The sequence below is a fragment of the Hoplias malabaricus genome, chromosome 12, assembly GCF_029633855.1.
Source record: "Hoplias malabaricus isolate fHopMal1 chromosome 12, fHopMal1.hap1, whole genome shotgun sequence".
Taxonomy (NCBI): Eukaryota; Metazoa; Chordata; class Actinopteri; order Characiformes; family Erythrinidae; genus Hoplias; species Hoplias malabaricus.
The window spans coordinates 15,114,872-15,128,536 of NC_089811.1; the positions used below are offsets into that span (position 1 = coordinate 15,114,872).

The 13,665-nt window shown below is 35.9% G+C and overlaps 2 protein-coding genes across 5 annotated transcripts in view; one reads left to right on the forward strand and one right to left on the reverse strand.

Moving 5' to 3' along the window:
* LOC136664076 (glycerol kinase-like) overlaps window positions 1-13,665 on the forward strand; it is a 67,185-nt gene that overhangs the window by 46,530 nt on the left and 6,990 nt on the right. For all 3 annotated transcript variants that reach the window (XM_066641113.1, XM_066641114.1, XM_066641115.1), the window contains 7 exons: window positions 1,502-1,544; window positions 1,631-1,711; window positions 5,146-5,224; window positions 5,402-5,498; window positions 8,229-8,313; window positions 9,047-9,167; window positions 10,468-10,611. In XM_066641113.1, the coding sequence (XP_066497210.1) occupies window positions 1,502-1,544; window positions 1,631-1,711; window positions 5,146-5,224; window positions 5,402-5,498; window positions 8,229-8,313; window positions 9,047-9,167; window positions 10,468-10,611 (650 nt within the window). The remainder of the gene's footprint in view (window positions 1-1,501; window positions 1,545-1,630; window positions 1,712-5,145; window positions 5,225-5,401; window positions 5,499-8,228; window positions 8,314-9,046; window positions 9,168-10,467; window positions 10,612-13,665) is intronic.
* Window positions 1-13,665, reverse strand: part of LOC136664078 (transmembrane protein 50B-like) — a 62,757-nt gene that overhangs the window by 22,099 nt on the left and 26,993 nt on the right. The window lies entirely within an intron of this gene.

A 13,665-nucleotide genomic window follows, 5' to 3' on the forward strand; every position in this document is an offset into this window, starting at 1 on the left:
AGCTGTGATTTAGCGCAAGTAAATTTCACTCGGATGTGGACATGAACAATACATGTACTGTATGTAAGAAATACTTGTAAATGATATATTCTGTCACCTACAGGCCTAGTCTAATACATGCAAACAATAAAAAGCCCCCTTGAAAAAAAACCGCGAAGTAGCGTATCCGCGAAAGATGAACCGCAAAGTAGCGAGGGATTACTGTACTGTGAACAGGAACATGTAGTAGAACCTGCGGTAAGCTGGACTGCTTTCAGAACACTATGTAGTGAGTAGGCTAAAGCAAACCAACCCCTTGGTAAACCTGATAAAATGATAATAAAATAATTTTGGCTAATGTTCTCTGGCTAAGCTAGTTTGTATTGTAAGCGCAGGTGAAATAAGCTAATAACGTCCTAGCGGCTATTTATAAGACATTGTGTAGACTGACTGGATGAGAAAATAAGTTTAGGTTAGTACTTTTATGTCTTCCGTTCTGAACTAAATAGTATTAAATGTGAGAAGACTTTAAAACCACCATTCAGCAACAATAACAGTAAGTCAGTGGGCAGCATTCTAATTTCCTAATTATACTATTATTGTTCGTAGGGTGAGTAGTAGGCTAGGCCAAGGCTAAGCTACTTTTTTGCCCTGTAAAATGTGTTAAGAAGTTTTTATGTAGGTGGTTAAGGACAATGAACAGAAATGAAAGAATATCACACTTTTTAAAAATATATTATTTTGTCTATTGCCTATGTTATGCCAATGCAGCTGTGAGAATCCAACATGGTTTTAAAGTAGTTGCAGTTAGTATATACATTCAAGTAACCAAAAAGACAGAAAAGTTGTGTGTTATCTAATGTGTTATCCAAAGTGCCAGGGCCATTTTTTTTGTCCTAGTCCGCTGATGAGACCCTGCTGTTCTTGCATTTCATTATATGCCCTAAGAAGTATGTAGTGAACAAGAACAATTTTCAAACAGTAATGAGCTTGATATATGATGAGACAGAAACCATTATCTATCATTACCTAAAACTTTTTACGATCCCTAACAGTCAGCAAAGCACCCCATATAAGCTCTGCTGTCAGCCCCGGCCCCGCCAAGTCCAAACTTTCCTTAAAACTATTGGCTGATGCAAGAAATGATTGACAGCCTACTCACTACTCCCATTTGTTCTCCAGGCTGCAGACACACATTGTTGAAACTTCTTTATTTCTGTGATGGAACTCTATTCAGTATTTTAGGATTATTTTGAATGGTATTTGTGATCCAAATGGAATCATCCAACAACAGCATTTGACCTCTAATTCGACCTCATGGGCGAATGCTTTTCAGATACTTGCAGAAATTTTTCAGCATCATAATGCCTTCCAAGGAATGTATAAAAAGGGGGACAGAATGCACATTAAAAATTTTATTTCAGAAATGTTGAATGAACAGCTGTCCACAAACATTTAGTCATATATTCTATCTAGCTGTTTTTCAAACATTAAGGACAGCATCCACTCTGTTCTGTTACAGTTATGGAACTGGTTGCTTCATGCTGAAAAATACTGGTGTCAAGGTAAATGATTTTTTTTAATAGTCTATTGTCATTTTTATTCAGCTAGAGACGTTCATTTCTCAGTCTCAAATACATCTACTCCACAGCCTGTGATATCAGACCATGGTCTCCTTACAACAGTTGCCTACAAACTGGGGAGGGATCAACCTGCTTACTATGCACTTGAGGTAAATAACACTTAAAGCTTAAAATATTTTTTTCTGTTTATTGGCAACTGTGACTTTTCACACCGTGTTGCTTTTCAAGAGACATCTTATGCACTGATCATATCATGTTCTCAAGATCTTTACCCTCTCAATTTTAAAGTTTACCTGTCTTTTCTTGCCAAGCTCCTTTTCCTCAAGTTCTTTCTCATTGACAGTATATATAAACTGGACCCAGTGATCCTGTTGTTTTCAGTGGGGAAACCTGCGGTCAAGTGTGTCACGTGTCATCAGCTTCTCAAGCAATGAATCCTGGGAAAGTGAGAGACTGCACGTATTAAAGTTAGTGAGAGCCTGCTGCACTCAGTTTGGAATTAGTTATCCTCATTACTGGAGAATATTTCTGCCACACTTAAGCCTCTCACACTGTTTTGAGCAGGGCTGGGCAATTCTCCTCAACTCTCAGCAATTGTTTTCAAACGTTACAGCGTAAATACAGTATTTTGGGTCATAGATTTATCACATCATCTTTAGCATTGCTGTTGAAAACATTAATTTCTAAACTATGAAGTGTTTGTTAAGTTTGTGGATCAAATGACAGAAAATCCATTCACTGCAATGGGAAACAGCACGGAAATACCTTTATAATTGGTACAAAGACCCTGAAATGAATGGGAGTGAATGGAGAGCTAATTGTCCTCTCATAGTGCTTCTGCTCAATTCCTGTGGCCTGCTCTTCCCTGGGGCCTGCTCTCTCTGCCCTTGTATGTTGGAATTGGAGGGATTTTGACAGTTTAGGGACTAAATATCCAAGGTACAATTCCTCCATGTTTGTTTTTCTGTAGAAGGCTTCTCCTAATAAGGCGGGCCATATACAATCTATGAGGCTGGCAATCACAGAACAAGGAGATATCAGCCAATAGAATTCATAGAAAGAAACAGTCCTGACCCAGTCAGAAATCCTCTCGAGCGCAGGAAGAGCCTTTGAAAACTTCACAATCAAGAGGGTATAAACCAGGGGTCTCATACCAAATCGACGGAGGGCCGCGTGGGTGCAGGTGTTCTTTCCAACCACGCAAAAGCCCCACACTACTGAAAGTCAAGATCTATTGATTAGATCCAATGATTAAAAACAGATGGAATGAGGTGTGGCTTCTGCGTGGTTGGAAAGAAAACCTGCACCCACACGGCCCTCCGTGGATATAGTTTGACACCCCTGGTATAAACCATTCGAGAATGAAATAAACATGAAATAAGGAGAGCAAGATTATGACAGGTGCATGCGTAAATCCTCTTTTTGTGTTCGCGAGTTTCACATTTGCGCTCGCGAGGGGGGTGTAGTGTCTGAAAGCTCCACATGGTTTTTGTCTGAAGCCAATAATTTCAAAACCTCTCTCAAGCAATCCATGCTGCTTGATTTGATGCTATTCTATCTTTGTAATAAACCTTTTTATATCCAAGTAAGACAGTATCAGCGGAGGCTTTCTTCAACATCTTCACTATTTAGTAAACAACAGGGGAAATGTTCAAACAATGTTAAATCTTTCAGATTTGTTGTTTCCACCTGGTGTTTTTGAGCCCTCTACTTTTGACATTGATGTGACACCAAACTACTGTTCCCTACATTTGAAAATCTGAACCACTCAGCATGTAGAAACAACCTTTCTACTGTAACCAACTATTTCTCAAATCTGCATGCCATGAACTATGAACATTTTAATTTTCTTTTCACTACTTATAATATTCACTCATTCATTCATTATCTGTAACTGTTGTCCAGTTCAGGGTCGCGGTGGGTCCAGAGCATACCTGGAATCATTGGGCGCAAGGCGGGAATACACCCTGGAGGGGGCGCAAGTCCTTCACAACTTATAATAATGAGTCAGTCTTCACATAGTGTTTACAAGCAGTAGACTATTAGACTACAAAAAAATTGTTCAGGTGTGCTATAATTATACTTGGTTTAAACTAAAAATAAGCAAGTATATTTTCAGTTTATTATTATGTACTTGTCATGTATATGTCAGATATGTATATGTACATGTCAGATATATACTAAACACAATAATACATATGTATACATGGCTAATACTTACAAGTATGCAGAAAACTCTCAGCATATTTGGAGTATATTTATTTAATATTTTGAGATTTCTCAAATTTGAGATACACTTAAGAAAAGTACAATTATGTATCCTTGCATTTTACATAAACTTTAAGTATATTTGACTTGTAGTTAGTGGTGGAATAGCTGAAAGTACAAAGCACATGGCTGGAACTGTACAGTGTTAACAAATTAACACAGAGACATCTGGCTGATTTTATTGACAAAATAGTTGAAAGGGTTGGGCAACAGGTTTTCACACCTAAAAGTATTTTGTACTTAAAGTATAAACTACTAAAATGCAGTACAAACTAACATGTTTTCAGCTTGTAGTTATTGTATGTTCACTAAGTGAGATCCCATACACTGCACACATTCAAACACACCTCTTTTGGGGTTGCCAGATATTCACAATTCACAATGTCTTTTAGTAAAGTATGTTTTCAGTATGATACCAGGTTGGATTTGAGTGTATTCTGCCAGATTTAATTTACACTATAATCCATTACAAGTGGGATAGATGCATATAATTAGTTTACAATTGTTGCAATACAAAATAAAACTGGGATGTAACTGGGATGTAACTTTTAGTGTACTCTAAGTTTACTAGTGTTACACTTAAAATATATGTAAAGTATACTTTTGTAAACTAAAAAGTGGGCCAATTTAGTCTGCATTTAGATAACAACTGCAAATGGCATTTTTATTTTACATGCTTTCTGTACCATGCCACTAAATATGGTGAAATAATTAGTGAAAATCAATGTAAATGCACCTGACATTTTAAACATAAAAGCATCAAACATTTAAACATAATATGCCAGTTCCTGGCTTTTATCAAGCATACATGTGCTGCCTTGCAGTGAATGCCTTGAGTGAACATTGCAGTGAATGCAATGTTACGAGGTAACTCAATACTTAAACCTCAGTGCCTGTTACATTAGTTAACATATGCCTGCATTAGCTAGCTTCAAGATGAGTAATGAGGTATTGAGGGGGCCACCATCCCATCCATGGATGGTTGAAGCATAGAGTATCAGTCTCAAAACCTCATATTTATAGGCTTTATAGGGCAAACACTCGTGAATTTTCAAACTTAACCCTGTGTTGCATGTATCTGCTTTATTCTCTTACAGCTGATGTACACATTTTGTATTGGGGTGTACATTTGGATTGATGAATTCACTGAATTTTCTGCACTTTGTTTTTGAGCACTAAATTATGTTAATATGATGCAGGTTGTGTCACAGTGTTGCTTATGTGGTGTATAACATTTAATGACATACCATTATCAATACTAAGCTCTGACTGGTTCTTGTTCCCTCTGCCCATTTGTGATTGGCTTTTGTTTCAGGGCTCTGTTGCCATAGCAGGAGCAGTGGTGAGGTGGCTGAAAGACAATCTGGGAATAATCAAATCATCTTCAGATATAGGTGACCCATTACGTACTTTCTTCATGTTATACACATAATTATTACTATACTGTTAATTAATGTGAGAGACATGAATGTGATATTAGTCATGTAATTCAGAAATGTATTTTTCTGAAAGATTTTAAAGTTTTGTAGACTGTTATCAAGATATTTTTAATCTGTGTTTTTGTGAATTAGAAAAACTGGCCGTTGCAGCTGGAACATCATATGGTTGTTACTTTGTCCCGGCATTTTCTGGGCTATACGCTCCCTACTGGGAACCTAGTGCTCGAGGGTAAGTAATTACTATGGGAACAGTACATGAGACTTGATATCACCACTTCCCCTTATTGAAGTACTCAAAAGGACCCAATCAATTAGACAGAGCAGTAAATATATAAGCAATTTCCAGTTTCCTGATAATAACTAAAGTATGGCTTTAGAATGTAAAAAAATTCTAATGTATAACCTTATGTGCACAGATCGCAAAGCTCATATTTTATAATGAACACAGTGGTGAGAAGACACCCTAAACACCACAACAGTGTCCAGTGTGCTTAGACAGTAGGTAGGCAATTTATACTTTGCAGTGGCACTGGTTGCTTACCCAGTGTTAGCAGTGGAGATCTGTTTTTCAGCAGGTGCATATGGTAAAATATATAAATACAGCCTATGAAACAAAAAAGAATGTTTTACTAATTCGTTCATTCATTTTCTGTAACTGCTTATCCAGTGCAGGGTTGTGATGGGTCTTGAGCCTACTGTGCGCAAGGCAGGAAAATACCCTGGAGGGGGCAGCAGTTTTCCCAGGGCGATACACATTCACTCACACAATGACAAGTACAGACACTTTTGAGGAGCCAGTCCACCTACCAACATGTGTTTTTGGACCATGGGAAGAAATATCAGAAGGAAACCTCTGGAGGAAATAAACGTACTTGTCAAAAAGACATTTCTTTATTGTACCTTTGTTCTGTTTGATCTTAATCTTAATTTGATTTTTATGAGCTACAAGCCATACTGAACAAGAAAAGGCTTGCAATATGTAACTTTACATGTATTGAATATAGAATATATGACAGTTTACAATATTGGTGGGGCAGGGGGCGAGGGGTAAATTATGAACTAAAATCTTTTCACACTATTCTAATTTTGATGTACCTGTACACTATAAAACAGTCAGTTATGATTATATGTTTATATGACTTCTATTTACACGTTTTGGTTTGTTGTCTAAAGTGTAGTGCTGTCAACGTTAACGCATTAACGTATGGAATTTAAATGGCATTTGTTTTTAATGCACATTAATAATTTTTCAAAATTTAGCCAAAACCTCCTCCCATAATTGAGTCATTTTACAGAGCCTGAAGAGGTATTAGCGGTTTTATTTATTATCGCAACTGTTGAAGTAATCTTAACTCCTAACACACACGCACACACACACACACACACATATATATATATATATATATATATATATATATATATATATATATATATATTTAGGGATAGTCTATTTTTTCATCATTTATGTTACTGTGACTACTTTGGCAGTGCTTCACCTCATTCACACAGTCTGTTTACTTTCAGAAGGCTGTATTCTCTTGTTTGTGAAAAGGTAACAGGGAGGTAAAGGGACATGTACATTTGCATAGTTGTGCTTAAGTATTTGCATTCTTTTTGAGAACATAATGATCTTAAACTATTTTAATATTTTCTTGGGCAAAAAAATAATACATAACATATTTAACAATGTATTATTCAACACAGATTATATTCTTATGCTTTAAGCGACTTTTGGGGGTACTTTAAGATTACACCAAAAAAGCAAAGAAAATAGCTTTTTTTCAGTTAGTTTGTTGATTTTTCTGATTAATGTGTTATTATGCAGGAAACATAGTCTAGACATGTTTCATACCATGCACAATAAAAAACAAACAAACAAAAAAAACTCAAAGTCAGATGTGCCTGCCCTCTAGACAGTCTAGTTTGTGTCTCAAGTTTGGAGAGAAATATGGATGCCTTAGGGCAACGTTCTCTTCTGCTAAACAGGCAAACATAATACTTTCAGCAAACATATTACTACTTATTAATATAACACGAGGATATGTGTGTATATTTTGAATATAATATAGTCAGTGCAGCTCTCTGGAGTGCAGGTATGTTGAAGGACATCTAATTGACTCATTAGAAGCATTATCTTTTACTTACACTTACTCGCCAATTCCTCTATAATGGTCTTAAGTCTTGAGAAGTCTTAAGCAAATGATTAGGTACCACAGCTGGAATTACAAGTTTTGTTAGTTATCTAGGCAAAATACACACACAGACTATACTCCTTCACTATTTAAACATACATTTATAACATACTGTTTTTTTTTTATTCGCTGAATTTTATTTATTGGGAAAAAGGGGCCAATACAATGTATATGGCACATATAACTTTTATTCTTCCCCACTAGGCTAATCTCAGGAAAAAAATTTAAATTGTGCTCTAAAATTTGTTTTCATTTAGAAATTAAATTTCAGAGACTGGCCTTCATTTTCTAATTTAAATTCAAACAAAAGATGATGTTCCAAGAAGGAAGAAGTAAGTAATTTTTTAAGGCAATGTACAGAAATGGGACTCCTAACAAACATGCAAGATCTAATACACAACCTAATATGCCGCTGTCAGATAAAAGTATTTTAAGTTTCATTTTTTGAAAGGAAGGTGAAAGTTAGAATTTCAGCCCATATCTCAGGTTGTGAGAAGAAAACTTCATAGTATGGGCCTGAAAGGATGTGAAGGCTACTTTGAAAGTGAAAATATACGTTTCCCAAAAGTTGTAAGCTGAAATTAAGGCAAAGTGTGGACATACTATATACTGAAAACAAGGATTCGGTGTAATCATTTTTTGTTAATTAAGTGTGCTCTGGTTTTACTGGAAAATGCATTACTTTTACCTAATGGCTGTTACGACTGTAGGTGAAATAACTATATGAGTAAAACTCATATGTTGTTTAACACTCTTGCCTCTCATAGGATTATCTGTGGTTTGACGCAGTTCACAAACAGGAGCCACTTGGCTTTTGCTGCACTTGAGGCCGTATGCTTTCAAACAAGAGAGGTAACTTATATTCCAAGTTATTTTTAGCTCACATATTATTCATCTATCCATTGTCTGTAACTGCTTATCCAGTTCAGAGTAATGGTGGGTCCGGAGCCTACCCAGAATCACTGGGCGCAAGGCAGGGGGCTCCACACACACACTCGTACTTATGGATACATTTGAGTAGCCAATTCACCTACTAACGTGTGTTTTTGGATCGTGGGAGGAAACAGGAGCACCTGGTGTAAACACATGCTGACACCTGGAGTAAACACACACTGACAGCTGGAGTGGCGCTCAAACCCACAATTCCAGGACTCTGGAGCTGTGTGACAGCGACACTACCTGTTGTACCACCATGTCTTGACAAAGAGAAATAAAGACTCCAGTGAAATCTACATAAAACTGGTCTGATGTGCAGTTATAAAACTAAGCACTATTGCTGTGGAAAATTAAAGAAAAAGGCCTTACACATGGGTGCAAGTGTGATTAATGGGACAAGCCTGATTGCTACAGTCTTTCAAAACACAGCTGAAATAAAACACTTTTATGTGCAAAAATGTACTACAAAAAAAATGTATACTTAGGCATTTTTAATATCATTGCAATATAATTTACCTAACATTATATATCCTAATCTAATCAAGAATCTTGAACCTTCCCTGGCCCTAATGTCTGTATTTTTCTGTTCTACATTACATTTCCTGTTGTTTTGCCAACATTTTCTTGTGGTTTATTTTCTGTGTTTCAGGTTCTGGATGCAATGAATCAAGACAGCGGTATTCCACTCACTCAGTTACATGTGGATGGAGGGATGACAGCAAACAAACTATTAATGCAGCTCCAGGCTGATATCCTCTGCATTCCTGTTGGTAAGCATCTGTTCAGGTTTGTGTGTGTGCATATACAGCTTTACTCTTTAAGTCAGGAACATCAGATGCAATACAAAGGATTAACCTGTATAACATATCATATTGTAGCCGTGTCTATAACAAAGAGAAATATATTTCTTTGATAAAAGATAAAGCAGTAACTCCAAACAAAGCTGTCTTAATTAGGGCCAGATTTTACAAAAAAATATTTTAATACAAGAACTAAAACAAATTTCAAGTTTTTTATGAAACCTTTTTTTAAAAAAATTACAAGCCAAAAGTAGTTTTGGCATAAAGCAAAAAAACCTCAATGACCTGCTGACATTAATGTGAAAACACAAATTGTACTTTCATTGTCATTGTACAGCAGTACAACAAAACCGAGATTCTGCATTTAAACACCTCATTGACAGTGAACCCACAGTGGAGGGTTAGGCATCTTGCTCTATAAGGGCATATTCAGCCATGAATATATATAAGGGCAATTCAGCGATGAATGTTGAAGGATTAGAAATCACTGGCCCTTCACTCCCCAACCTGTTTTTCTTGAGAGTCCAGGGGATTAAACCAACGGTTTTTAAGTTCCAAGCCTGCTAACTCTAAGCCTAAGTTTAAAATGCATGATTGGAGTTATTGCTTGATATATATCATAGAACTCATTTAGAAAACCAGTCAGGTGTTTAGATTTTTGAAGAAGCATTTGGCAATTGTCTCAGATCAACTACTCATGGTAATAGAAGTTTTTAATTAGAATTTTTTTTTGTAGCATGAAAGCATCAGACTAATTGTTCTTAACAGTTAGTTATGAAATTTGAGCAAAACAGATTATGTTAAGTTATATTACATGGAAAAGATCATTTATATTATATGTACAAATTTTTGTGTAACATATAATTATAATTCAAAATTCAAACATTGTCCCGCTCTTTTAGAATATTAAAAACTATTGTCATTTTATTCAACAAATATAACCTAAACTTTAAGTAGTTTGAAAAGCGTGCCGAATTTTTTCGTCACTGCATTTGCATCAAGGAAAATCTCTGCAAAAGCATGTGTAATCTAGTATCCAAAATATGGTTTAGATTTAAAGGTGGTGATTTAATTGTTTTATTATTATTTAAAATAAAATGACAAATGAGCTGGAGAATGTTAAAATTTTTATTTACTATTATACATTCCAAAAAAAAAAAAAATAAAGAAGTAGAAGAACGTCTACAAATATAACTTCTATAAATAAGAAGATCTTATTTATACAGCTAATATTGTTTTGTTGTTCACAATGTGCTTTTCTCTGGTGCAGTGAGACCATCTATGTCTGAGACCACTGCTCTGGGCGCAGCCATGGCTGCAGGGGCAGCTAAGGGTGTTGGTGTGTGGACGATAAACCCTGATGGGATGACTTCTGTGGCCTCTGAGATGTACCAGCCTCAGATCAACCCAGAAGGTAAGAGAAATTTAGGTCAATAACGAGATAGACTTCGCTTTTCTACATGGCCACTGTTTTTTCTTGCATTTTTGTATCTTTGTTACACTGTACCTTGCACAAGGAAAGTTTGTGCTTTCCTTTATGTAGCTCGCCTGATTCAAGTCTCATGGATTCCCCCAACAAACATTCATCTTAAATAAAAAAAATAGTTGCGCCCAGAAGGATGTGTCAGACTACAATGATACTCAGAAGGAAGCTAAAATAGGGTGACCAGACGTTCTCTTTTCTCCATTCTAATCCTTGCCACAAGTCCTCAACCCTTCCTAGAAGTGTGCACTTTGAAGTTGTTTGATAACTTTGTAGGGGAGCAAAAGGGGTTGGAGAGTTGAGAGCAAATTTGGGACACTTCCTGTTGCGTGCCTTGAGGAGTGTACAACGCTATGGCTTAAACACCATTTATTGGTTTCAGCCGAGCCCCACTCAACATTACCGTGTTTTAGTAGACCCTCAAACATAAATGTGTTTAAAGTTGTTAGGGTAATTTATTACAGCCTCCATTTCATATTTGGAAGGAGCCTTTCTTTCTGCTTTATATTATGCAAACTGGAAAGTCGTTTCGTTTGTCCCTATAGCAACACAAATACAAGAACACATGAGCGTTGCTGACTTTCTGACAAGTAAATTGCACATGCACAAAGTTTTTTTACCGTTAACTTTACATGAAAACAGGTAATATCTGTGGATTGTAAAAGCCAGAGCATCAGAGAGTGAGGAAATAGGCTGTGAATTTTATTATATATAGCACGGTTTTATCAGACAGACCTGAAATGTAAGGATTTCTACAGGAATGCTTGAATCCCAGCAATGTCCTTTTAAGTGATAAATTATATAACTTTTGGTGCTCGGTTTGAGTAACATAAAAAACATCACCATTAAAATGTAATCTTGTCAGTTCCTCTCATGATCATGAGTTTTCTAGTGTAAATGAGTCATATATCTCAATATAGTGTCTCAGGTTTGTAGTTTGGTATGAACAAAAAAAAAAAAAAGATTTTCCATGATCATAAACTGACTTTTTTATTTTTACCTATACTAAATGTTGAATGGAAGGGACACTGGTCACAAAGGCCAGTTGTCTTGTTAAAGAGTACCTGTTTATGTATTAATGTTTAACAACAGTGTTGTCAACTTCGTTTAGACGGGGATATATGAGTTAGCTAATATTACAGAATAACAGATTTGGCTAGTTAGCATTCTTCTCCAAGCATATTGAGTTGTCCAATGAAGTTGCATTAGCAGCAGAAAATAAGAAGCTTTGAATGTCTCCAAGGAAGCAAATGCTAACCCTAATTCACCTATCCACTGTGTGACCAAACTATTCCATTCATTCATTAGTGTCAAAAGAAAAACCCTGAAAATGACAGCTCTCCATGAAAGCATAACCATATTTGGGTTGTATATAGCTTAATTATCACAAAGACCTCTACAAGACCTCTTATATTATTATATAATAATAATAAATAAATAAATACAACTCCACTGACAGCAGCAAATTACAAGTTGGAAATAGTCTTCTTGACGAAACAGGTTGTTAAGTATTTAATGGTGCCACCCTCTTATTTCCTGGGCATTTAGGGACATCCAGAGGCTCAGACACTCTCAGCTTAATCCTGTGGAGCCAGAATCTGACAGCTGAGACTAATTAGCTTGATGGCTTGTTTCTTCTTTTTCCAGCTACATTTTCATCTGTTTCATTGTCTGATAGAAGGCTAAAGTGAGATGGCATCTTCCATCAGATAAAGAAGCTCATTTATTGGCTTTGTTTGTATGTGCTACTTCCATACTGTCTTTAAAATCAAGGCTCAGATCCCTTTTGTATTGCTTGGTTTTTAGAGACAATTAAACACACTAGATGTGAATGTTGTGTTGTTTTCTTCTTCTTAGTATTTACTTATTTACGTTTTACTTTAATTTTTAACTATTTTTTGATCCTTCTTTTATTCTTTCATGTCCCAAATGGTGGAAACCTATGGAGTCAAATTGGCAAATAAAATTTGTACAATCAAGAAAAAAAGAATAGTGTATCTTGTGAATGTAAACGACAGAAAATTTAGACAGTTTTCACAGGTGGGTGGGTCTTAGAAGGCTGTGTTCACCTTGAATCTCCACTGGTCACTGATGTTGACTGACAGGTGCTCTGAAAACTCATCTGGGAATTAGCCATGCCCAAATCTCCAACGGATGGAGCTTTTTACAATACACAACAGTATAGAGTAAGATTACAGTCAAAAATAAACATGTGCATGCTCATATACTTTCGTACATAAATATTTAATTTGTACACATAAGTCTGTTTTGTGTGTATTTTGTATGAATACGACTTCAAAAATATACCATTATAAAGACGCATACTACTGGAATTATGACTGGAACGACTTCTAGATTACGAACATGAATTGGAAAGTGAAAAAACACTGTCAAAAATACGTCACTGGACTCACATGCAAGATGCATAAAGCAGAAGGCCAATCGATTCGATATAGTGCGCATGCGTGGTCTTCTGCGTCTTGTTTTGAACTGGTGGTGGCAACAGGGTCCATGTACTTTTTATTAGTTTGGTTCTTGGACTTAATTGAGAATGGGAGAAACAAAAAAAATCCAGCTCATATATTCATTTTCAGTTTGAACACAACAGTTTGAAGACGAATGAGAATAGAGTCCGTGTTTTGTATATGGTTCATTATATTGATTAGGAAGTGTGGGCAGGCTTAAAGCACCCTTTACATCTCATTAGTCAGTCTGAGCGAACACCTGTTCTTCAGCAGCTCTCTGCAGTTAAAATAAAAGTCCCAAGCTCTTAGACTCTCTGTGGACACACATGTATTATCAGTTTGTTTGAAATTAAACTGTAATTAAACTGACATTTATGTATACTGTGTTTTAACATTATAATTTAACATGTGGTGGGGGATTGCATTTTATTTTAAATGAATTATAAAACCATCTTTAAATTTCATGAAATTGAATATGGTTTGCCTGCTCATAGAGTTATAATTATAGATAATGAACATG